The following is a 10343-nucleotide window of genomic DNA, read 5'->3' on the forward strand; positions in this document are numbered from 1 at the left end:
GGTCTCCGGGTTTCAAATGGGGACCCCAGAGAATCCCTTATCTGCTCCCACACACGTCCCAGGCCCAGGGATGTCGGGAACTGAGCAGCGGGAGGCGAGGAAGGGACCCAGGACGAAGGCGGTAGGCAGGTAGCAAGTCCCGCGGCGGGGGCGGAGACTGGGTCGGAAGCGGCCACGCCCCCTGGCCAGCCCTAGTGACATTTCAAAAGCTGATTGGGCCGGGTCGGTGACAGTTCCCGTTGCCCAGGCAACTAGGGCCGGGCTCCCTCAGTACTGGAGGGAGGCGGCAGGCCCGGGTCAGGGGCCTCGAGATCGGGCTTGGGGTAAGACTTGTGGGCCGTCACCTAGGGCAGGTTGGGCCGGGGCCTAGGTAGGGGCCTGGGACTACTTCACAGCACCAAGGCTCCAAAAGAGGAGATTTAGGTCGTGGGTGGACAGGCCGAGCGAGCTGCCCAGCTAGAGACGGGAGCCTGGGAGGCAGGGTGGACCTGGGGCTCTAAGGTGGGAGACAGAACCAGAGGTGTCTGCTGTCCCCTCCCTTCACCGAACACCATATGCCCCCTGTGTCCTGACTACCTCCCATCTTGCCCCCACAGCCCAGAGCATGTTCCAGATCCCAGAGTTTGAGCCCAGTGAGCAGGAAGACTCCAGCCCTACGGATAGGGGCCTGGGCCCCAGCCCCACAGGGGACCGGCCCCGCGGCCCTGGCAAGCACCAGCGGACGGCCCCAGGCCTCCTCGGGGAAGCTGGTCACCAGCAGGGGCAGCCCGCCAGCAGCAACCACCATGGAGGTAGGTATTCACCCCCCAACCACCTGCCTGTCCGCCTTGGCCTTGCCCTCAGCCCAATAACTCTCTGCATGCCAGCCATATCCACACTCACTGGGTGGCTGTGAGTAAGTCCCTGACCTCCTCTGCACCTCAGTTTCCTCTTCTGTGAAACAGAGCAAATGATCACCACCATTGTAGGGCTGTTGGGTCGATTAGCAGAAATATATAGGAAGCACTTAATTATAGTGCCAGTGCATAGTCCATGGTCAAAGAGTAGAGCCGTTAGTGTAGGACCAGGACAGAAATCACCTAGAGGCAGGCAGTGAGCCAGAAAGGGGAAGTGACTTGCCTAAGGTCACACTTATCTGGCTGTTGGTGGGAAGCAGGGCTGGAAGACGCCAAGGTGCCCTGCCCTTGGCTTTGCATCTTCCCTGAAATCGCGCCTGACCCCCCCCCCGGGTATGTTCTTTCCTGCCCTGTGGCTCACACCCACACTGGGGCTATCCTTGCCAGTTGCCAGGAGCAAGTGACCCCAAGAGACAGACAGCCCTTCCAGGACCAGCAGGTCTGCCCACACCGGCCCAGGGGACCCAGTGCTGAGATGGAAGGATGGAGAGCAGTGGCCGTTTCTCAGTAGTGCCCGCCTCCCCTGCGCCCAACATAGGTTTTGCGCCTGGGAGAACCATAGAGACCCGAAAACAAAACTCATATCCCTGACCTGCTGGGGCCTAAAAGACCCCATCCCCATTTCCAGGAACAAGAAGGCTTCCTGAGTCCTCCTGCCCAGCCTGCACGCGCACACTTTGTCACGCTGAACTCCACAGACTTTCTTTAACTTCTTTAACATCCAGATCTTTGCACTCACTGTTTGCTCTGCTCGCTGCAGCTTTCCAGCCCCCACCTCGCTGTTCCTCCTCATCCCCTAGATCAAGTGCTCAGTTTCTTCTAGTTGAGCGGGGGAGAGACAAGCCATAAACAAACAAACACACACATGATATGATGTGTCGAAGATGACAGACGCCGCGAGGCAGCGCAAGAAACAGTCATTCCTTTCTCTTTGGAACCCAGGGTTCCAGGGGCTGGGGGAGTGACTCTGACTGAGGTGGTCAGGGTCAGCCTCGGTGAGAAGCCACAGTGGAGCAGAGGTTGGAAGTGGTGAGGGGTGCGCCCTGCCCCTATTTGTGGAAAGACAGATCTGGCGGAAGGAGGGGCAAATGCGGAGGCCCTGAGGGCAGGACACCGTCTAGGCTCCAAAGGGGAGGGGAGTTGGAGAGGCAGTGAGGGATTGATGGCGGGGAGGGGCAGCAGCGGGGCAGGGGCCGGGCCTCAGAGGCCAGTGTAATGACCTTGGCTTTCACCTGGAGCCGAGGCAGGGCGATCTGATTTGGGACCCAGAGCACCACCAGGGCCCCTGTGTTGAGACTAATCCGCGGTGGGGTAAAGCAGCGGTGGGGCCACCAGGGGAGGCTGCCGCCAGAGCCCCTTCGAGGGAGGATGGTGGCCTGGAGATAGCGGGACTCTGGGTTTATTCTGAAGGTAGAACTGGCAGGGTTTGCCGACCAACTGGACTGGCGTGAGGGAAAGAGAGGAGTCAGGGATGGCTGCCAGGAGTCTGGCTCGGGCACCCGGAAGGACGGGGTGGCTCCCAAGTCTGGCGGAGCTGCGCCAAAATCGGGAGCCTCGTTTGGGCCAGGTCAGGTTAGAGGTGCCTTTTGGGCACCCAGCTGGAGGTTTCCAGCAGGGATATGGCCAAGGCGGGATTTGTAGGCGCGGGAGTTGTCCGTCACTGATGTAGCGTTCTGGGAGGCCCAGGGAGCGAGTGTAGACAGGCAAGGGCCTGGGCCGGGCCTGGAGCTTGGGTCTTCGGAGGGCAGCAGCCGAGGAGCAGCGGGAACGGACGGCCGTCTGGGAGGGAAGCCGGGGGCAAGCAAGGCCTGCGCAGCAAGCGGGTGCTTCTGTCCGGAGGAGGCCTGGGAGTAGCGTGCTGGAGTTGCCAACGTGGGGCCTTTGCAGTTTGGGTGGCGAGGTGGCTGGAGGGCTGACCTCAGTTCAGCGGCGAGGGATAACGGGAGGAAGCGGTGGAGACAGAAAGGAGAACCCGCTTTGGGCAGCTGTGCTCCAGGAAAGGGAGCAGAGAGGTGGGCAGCAGCCGAAGGCCCAACGAAGGTCAAGGAAGGGTTTGTTTACTTTTTTTTGTTTTCTAGAAAGGGAAAAGAAAATAGCACGTTTAGGAGCTGATGGGAGTAATCCAGGAGCCAGGGGACTCCTGGCTGCAGGAGAGAAGGCAGGCTAGCTGGAGTGATGTCCTTGAGTAGGAGAGAGGGTGTCCGGTGCCTGGGGAGGGGTGGCTCAACTAAACTCGGGGCAGCGGACATGGGTGCGTGCGTCGTGGTGGGTAGATGCTTCGTGAACACGAGTAGAAGTCTCTCTTGTGGGTGCTTCCAGTTTCTCCAGGAAAGGAAGCCAAGTCCTGAGCCAGGAGTAAGGATGGGGGTTGAAGGAGAGAGGATCAGGTTTAAAGTGATCGACTCTCCCCAAGCGCGAAGTACGGAAAGCGTGCTGGGCAACGTCAAGGGCGCCACTGGGTTTTGCGGCCGCGAATTTCGGCGGAGGTGGCCTGGCTGTGCTCTCCTCCAGGCGCACTGGCGGCTGGTGGGTGGCCGTGGGGGCAGGCAGGGAGCTGGAGTTTCACCGGAGCTGTGCCTGCCTCAGCCCAGCTAGGGAGGGGTGCTTGAGGGTGTCTACAAGGGCGAGAATGGTCGGTGTGGGGTGGAAGCTTGCCCCGGGAATTCTAGCATCGCCAGAGTGGGCGACCGAGGTGGGGGGCCAGCCAGGAAGGAGGTGGGAGGCTGGGGGTGGAGTTATTGAAGGTCCTGTCCACGGGGCTGAGAGTGAGGGCAGGGCTGGAGAAGGAGGGGCAAGGAGCAGGTGGCTGTGAGGGGGGAGGACTCCTTGGATCCTGCGGATGAATGAGGACAGGGGGTGGGGGTGCCAGAGGGGGCACAACCTGAGAAACTAGATGGGGAGCGGGGAGTGAGAATAGTCTGAAGCAGCAATAAGGAGCAGAGGGACGTGTGAGGAGGGCAGCAGGGGAGAAGGTAGCCGTGGCACGAGAGGGCTGCACAGGAGTTCTTAAACTTTGACTTAGTTTTCAACATCTAAAAAGCAAATGAGGGGTGCCTGGGTGGCTCAGTCGGTTAAGCCTCCGACTTCGGCTGGGGTCATGAGCTCAAGTTCGGGAGTTCGAGCCCCGCGTCAGGCTCTGCACTGTCAGTGCAGAGCCTGCTTGGTATTCCCTCTCTCTCTCTCTCTCTCTCTCTCTCTCTCTCCCCCTCTCTCTGCCCCTCTCTCTCTGCCCCTCCCCCAATCGCGAGCATGCTCTTTCTCTCTGAAAATAAATAAACTTTAAAAAATAAAATGAAATATGGGGCACCTGGGTGGCTCAGTCAGTTAAGCATCTGATTTCAGCTCAGGTCATGATCTCTTGGGTCGGGAGTTCGAGCCCCGCATTGGGTGAGCTTGAGCTCCGCTTCGGGTGAGCCCTGCTTCTCTCTCTCTCTCTCTCTCTCTCTGCCCCTCATGGATTTTCTCTTCTCTTTCTGTCCCCCTCTCTCGCTCTTTCCTCCCCTCTCTGCTCCTTGCTCACTTGTTCCTTCTCTCTCTCTCAAAAGTAAATAAATAAAATAAAAAATAAAAAGCAAGTGATTTCCCCATAAAAGATCCACAAGTGCCAATGGCCTGCCCGAGCCACAGCCCCTGGACCCTCCAGACGGGCAGAGTCCTGTCACTCTTCATATTCCCTGACCCTTGGCCCCTGCGGGACTGGACTGGAAATGTCTCCGGGGCAGGGATGCAGCCACGTCTGGGGCTGTGACAGCCTCAGCGCATAGCCCAGTGCCTGGGACAGGCAGGTGGGTGGCGAGCTGTGGGTGTATGGACGGCAGAGAGGGAAGGAAGGACGCCCAGTGGTCAGACCGCAGGGTTCAGACGTCAGTCCGCCTTCTGTTAGCAGGTTGAGCTTGAGCAGGCTAGTTAACTGTCTGTCTGCCTCAGTTTTCCCATCTGTAAAATGAGAAGAGAACTAGTCCTCCCTCATCGGGTTGTAGCGGGGATCTGCTGAGTCAGTATGTGGACAAGAAGAGTAGAAGTTAGAACGAGAATGTATGTATAGGCCTTGAAAGCCACACCGAGGAGTTTGGACTATACCTCCTGGGCAGTGGGGAGCCATTGAAGGCTCCAGGCAGAAGACAGATACAGTTGAGTTTAGAGAAGGGGTTGGCAAACCACAGCCACAGGCTAAATCCCTTTTTTTTTTTTTTTTTTTTTTGGTCAGCCCATGAACTAGGAATGGCTTTGATATTTTTGAAATTTTAGTAGAATACACGAACATCGCCAATTATATATTGTTTACAGCTTCTTCCGAGCAATGACCCCAAAGCTGTAACAGAGACTGTGTGGCCTGCGGTGCCCCGAATGCTTACTTTCGAGTCCTTTATAAAAAAACATTTGCCAGCGCCTACTTTAGAGTGTTTTCTGATCTCATCAGCTCTGAGCAAGACGGGTTGTGTTCTTTGCAGGCCAGTAAGGGATTTTTGTACCCCAAATGACTTTAGGGTAGACAGGGAGTCTGGGCTGAGGCCTGCAGGTGCCGGGCGTGCTACCCGCTGGCGGGGTGAGCAGTATGTGAGCCCCAGCCCGTAGTAGGGAGCAGGATCCAAACCAGCGTTGCCTAATGGGAAAGCTTCACTGCCTCACGTTGCCTGGAAACCATGGTTTCTGTTTTTTCGGTTTTTATTTATTTATTTTGAGTCAGAGAGAGAGAGAGAGAGAGCATGTGTGACAGTGCCTGTGAGCAGGGGAAGGGCAGAAAGAAAGAGAATCCCAAGCAGGCTCCTTGAACCGATGAACCGTGAGATCATGATCGAAACCGAAATCAAGAGCCGGACCCTTAACCGACTGAGCCACCCAGGTGCCCCAGGGAACACCACGATTTTAATTTAATTAAGTGGGTCAGGATGCTCTCAGAAGCCTGAACGTGGATGTGTCCAGCCCCACGCGCTGACCCTGGAGCCCCCTGGTAAAGAACTTGAAGCTTTGCTGGGGCTTGGGGCTCCTCCAGCCAGAGGCCTCTCCCGCTCCCCCACCCCCGCCTCAGGCGGGCTCTCTGAGAAAACGGTGTGAGTGGACGAGCCCCAACAGCCACCCAAGCTCACCCCCAGACCCCCAGGCAGAAGCCACGCCCTCTCCCACCCACTTCACTTCCCCAGAGTGGGAAGAGGCCACCTCTGCCCTGCCCAGGGATCGCGTGTGGCTGAGAACTGATTTGAGGGTGGGATGGTTCAGAGTGACCCCAGGGAATTCACAGAAAATTCTTCAGTTGTTGTTTTTTGGGTTTTTTTCCCAGTAGAGAGAAGGAGACTTTTAAAAGCTTAGTTAAAAAAAAAAAAAAAGGCTGTTTATACAAATGATCACCATTTGACAATGGTTGGATTGGCATTACTAAACCCATGGCTCTGGTAAAACAAAACAAAACAAAACAAAACAAAACAAAACAAAACACAAAAACCTACCCCTAGGATGGGCTCCCGGTAGAGCTGGCACTCACAGAAGGCCCAGAGGTGTCCTCCCCACACTGGACCCCCAGGGTGGCCCACGGTGCGCTGTTGGGAACCTGGGGCACGAGCATTAAACATGGGGGCTTTACTCCCCGGAGCCAGACTGGTTGGGTTTGGATCCCAGCTCTGCCACCTACTAGCTGTGTGACATTGGGGCAGTTACCTACCCTCTCTGTGCCTTGGTTTTCTCCCCTGTAAAATGGGGGCTGTGAGGAACCTTCCTCACAGAGTGTGCTGGGGATGTAATGAATTGACACACAGGGAACACTTCTGCTTGTTCTGGTTCCTGAGCGAGGGGGCAGTGCCCAGACCAAGTGCCCCCCCTGCAAGCCATTCACTTTCTGAGTCTTGGACCTTGTATCTGTCACGTGATGGTCCCGGGCGTTTTTTAAAAGCCAGCAAAGAACAGCGGGTGTTCCTTGAGCGCTTAAGCGGCCGGCTGTCCGTGTGACCTCCGGCCAGTTCCTCACCTCTAGGTGACTCCGTTTCTTCGTCTGTCATATAGGGAGGACTTAATGTCTGCCTCACTGGGAAGCTGGGAGGCTTCCGGACATAAAAGGGGCAGAATATGGTGCTCTGCTGGTCTCATCAGTTGTCGGGGTGGTCCTCGGAGACGGGGACTGCCCCCATGTCATGGAGGAAGGGCAGTGAGGCCCCAACAGGTTAGGACAGGGCCCAAGCTCACAAAGCAGGAATCTGGCGGAGCTGGGGCCCATCTAGCTACGGACCCTTGCCTCTGCCTGCTCCCCACAGAACCGGACAGTGCCCCTCAGATGGGCCTGTTCTCATCAGGGGTCTTTCTATTCCTGACTCGTGCAGACCCTATCCCCGATGCCGATTTCCGATTTAGCTTCCTGTTCCCCACGTCTACCTTGGAGTTCCCACCTGCCCTCCAGGCCTGGACCGTGGTGAAGCTCAGAACAGCCGGGAGCTCTGATCCCTCCTCTTAGCCTAGGCCGTTCCGGATCCGGCATTTTCTTCCCTTCTCGGCTTTCTTAGCCATGTATCTGGAGCTGGGCCCCGTGGGGGCCCTGCAGCCCCTGAAAGTGACCCACAGGGCTTCGTGTTAGGTTCTTGGCGAGAGGATGAGACACTGTTATCCCCTGGCCTCAAAGCCTGGCCTAAACTTTACTTCCTCCAAAATGCCTTCCCTGACAGATGTGCCTTGCTGTGCACGCCAAACATGTCCCCCTGCATTTGCTCCGTGCTGTCTGGCACTCTTATTGACGTAGCTCTGGGGTTTTGCTCCTGGGAGTGGTTCTAGGTCTCTGTTGGTCTGGATATGGGGGTGGGGTTGGCAGGAGTGGGGGGACAGTACACAGAACACAGGCCAGACAAACTCAACACGGGGAGGTAGCTGCGAATGCCTTCGGCTTACACTTTCATACTCTATTTTGGGACCTTTACACGGCCACTAGTAGCGGATGGGTTTATCCCCACACAGAGGTAAGCACGTGAGCTCTGGGAGTTGAAGGGTGGTCTGACGAGGGAAGAGGTGTAGCTCAGTGGTTAATTCGCTGGACTCCAGTTGCCAGCCAACCTCTAGGGACTTCGTGAGAGCTTCACATTGTGTGACCCTGGGCAAGCCTCAACTCTCTAAGCCTCCGTCTTCTCATCTGTAAAATGGAGGCAGTGTTAGTACTCACTTCTTAGGATGGCTAGGAGCATAATGAGGCTAGCACATAGTGAGCGCTCCATAATCATCACCTTAAGAAGTCAGCAGACCCTTCCGGACTCATTCTCCAAAGCAAGTGCTTTGGGAGGTACAGATACGTTGCTGACAGGTTCTTGTCTGGGGGCGGGGGGGGGGGGGGGCGCCTAAGGTCTCCCTAGGCCAAGACAGTGAGACAAATGGGCACCTGTAGATCACTTGCAGAACTGGGAGTTCAGCCCTGACTCCTCATCCAGGGGACTGGTCCCCAGAAGGGCTGGGAGGGCCCATGGTCTTGCGCTGAAAACTATACTATTTTGTGCTAGATTTCCTTATTTTGTGCTAGACACAGAGGAAGGCCATTTAATACACTAAGGGCCTGGGCCCATTATTGGGGTTCAATTAAGATTTCTGGGATTCACGAGAAGTTAATTTGAATCTTCACAAAAGCCCCTTGAGCTTCGCTTGATTTACATACGAAGGAACTCAACGGGGGCTCCGACGACGCGTACTGTGACATCCGCGGGCGGGGAGCTAGTGCTGAGGGCTTCGGCAAGGCTGGGGGCGCAGAGGGGTTGAGATTCACATCGCCCCCGCCCCCTGTGCAGGCGCTGGGGCTGTGGAGACCCGGAGTCGCCACAGCTCGTACCCCGCCGGGACCGAGGAGGATGAAGGGACGGAGGAGGAAGAGCCCAGCCCTTTCCGGGGTCGCTCGCGCTCAGCGCCCCCCAACCTCTGGGCTGCCCTGCGCTACGGCCGCGAGCTCCGGAGGATGAGCGACGAGTTCCAGGGCTCCTTCAAGGTGAGCGCCGGCCCGAAAGCATGTCGGGATCTGTAGTTCCGGAACGCCTCTTCCCGCTCTAGTTGGACCCTTCCTGAGTCCCGTGGCATGCCGGTATCTGTAGTCCAGGTCGTGCTTCAGAAAGCTAAAGCTCCTGGGTTCCCCAAATCCTTGGGGCACGAGGCATGCTGGTATTTGTGCTCCCGGTCGGCCCCTTTCGGATATCCGGGTTCTTAGGCCTCAACTAAAGAATTACTTTTTTTTTGAACTGCCTTCCAGTCTTCTAGATGCTAAGTCGCCGACTCTGGCGCTTACAGGGTCCTAGGCGTCCTCTCCCCGCACCCCTGGCATAGTGTCTAGGATCTAACCAGTCTCATTCCTAAGAGCCCAAGCGATCCTTCGAGCTTCCTAAAGTGGTCAGGAGGCCCCCTCGGTACACGGCATGCTGGAATCTACGGTCTTTAGGTCCGCCGCTTCTCAGCGGTGGGATTCCGGAGGTGGGTGGAGGGCTCCGACTCGGGATGCCAGGAGAAGCTAACTCATGTAACCCTTTCCTCCTCCCACCCCGAAGGGACTTCCACGCCCGAAGAGCGCGGGCACAGCGACGCAGATGCGGCAAAGCCCCAGCTGGACGCGCTTCATCCAGTCCTGGTGGGATCGGAACTTGGGGAGAGGAGGCTCCGCCCCCTCCCAGTGACCCGTCCCACAGCCCGAAACTCCCCGCTCCCGGCGCCGGCGGCGGCCATCTTGGGTGTGGGCGGAAGTCGTTTTGGCAAGACTTCTGCAAAAAAGAAGATCGGTCCTTTCCTTTTCGAAGGAGGCGATCTGACCCAAACCTGATTCTCTTCCGGTGTGTGCGAGGAGCATGGAGGGTTTGGGCTCTATCGGAAGTTTTGAAGTTTAGCCGCCCTTAGCCGCCGGAAATGGCCCCGTGACCCCGCCCCCGGCGCGCGCCAGCGCCAAGTTGCAAGTGCGGGAAACCCCAACTTCACCAGAACCCTCTCCTCCGCGGTATCGGTGCGGGCCATCGCTCGCAACGAAGCGTGCTAATAAAGCCCGTGTTTGTGCCGCCGAGTCTCCCCTCTCCGTCGCTTGGGGCTTCGCAGGCAGGGGAAACGCTAGCGCGGACGGTTTCGAAAGATGCCGCCGTCTTACACATAAGGGAAAAGGAGGCTCTTTTTGAGTGACATCCTGGAACCGAGACCAGGAAGGGGTCCATGCTGCGACCAGAGCCAGAGCTGCCTGGCCTCGGGGACCTCCAGGTCCTTATCTCTAATACGGTCATTGGGAACTGCAAGCCGGCCGGCCGCCGTTATTCCGCACCCTGCAAACCGTGTCGCCGTCCCCCGGGGAGGGTCAGTTGTTCCTATTTGGGTCAGTCCTTTCAAACAGCTACTGTGTGGTCGGCCTGGGGCCAGCTCTGTTCAGGGAACTGGCCGGACGCACAAAGCGGGGGAGGGGACGATGGAAGAAGGCTGGTCCCAAGAGCTGTGAATGGACTGATCACTAGGGAACCGAAAAGCTTC

General features: G+C 57.4%; 1 protein-coding gene across 1 annotated transcript; it reads left to right on the forward strand.

Annotated features, from left to right (window-relative positions):
• Nucleotides 1-227: 227 nt before the first annotated feature.
• BAD (BCL2 associated agonist of cell death) lies at nucleotides 228-9886 on the forward strand. The gene is made up of 4 exons (XM_027045452.2): nucleotides 228-323; nucleotides 597-791; nucleotides 8645-8838; nucleotides 9389-9886. The coding sequence occupies exons 2-4, from the start codon at nucleotides 605-607 to the stop codon at nucleotides 9512-9514; spliced, it is 507 nt and encodes a 168-aa protein (XP_026901253.1). The 5' UTR covers nucleotides 228-323; nucleotides 597-604; the 3' UTR covers nucleotides 9515-9886.
• The last annotated feature ends 457 nt before the right edge of the window (nucleotides 9887-10343 follow it).

The sequence above is a fragment of the Acinonyx jubatus genome, chromosome D1 (genome assembly GCF_027475565.1).
Source record: "Acinonyx jubatus isolate Ajub_Pintada_27869175 chromosome D1, VMU_Ajub_asm_v1.0, whole genome shotgun sequence".
Classification (NCBI taxonomy): domain Eukaryota; kingdom Metazoa; phylum Chordata; class Mammalia; order Carnivora; family Felidae; genus Acinonyx; species Acinonyx jubatus.

Bases quoted from the DNA above. Each gene is read 5' to 3' on its own strand.
- BAD (XM_027045452.2), top strand. From the start codon at position 605: ATGTTCCAGATCCCAGAGTTTGAGCCCAGTGAGCAGGAAGACTCCAGC. The intron at 792-8,644 runs GTAGGTATTCAC...CCCCCTGTGCAG, and splicing joins CAGCAGCAACCACCATGGAG to GCGCTGGGGCTGTGGAGACC. The intron at 8,839-9,388 runs GTGAGCGCCGGC...CCCACCCCGAAG, and splicing joins AGTTCCAGGGCTCCTTCAAG to GGACTTCCACGCCCGAAGAG.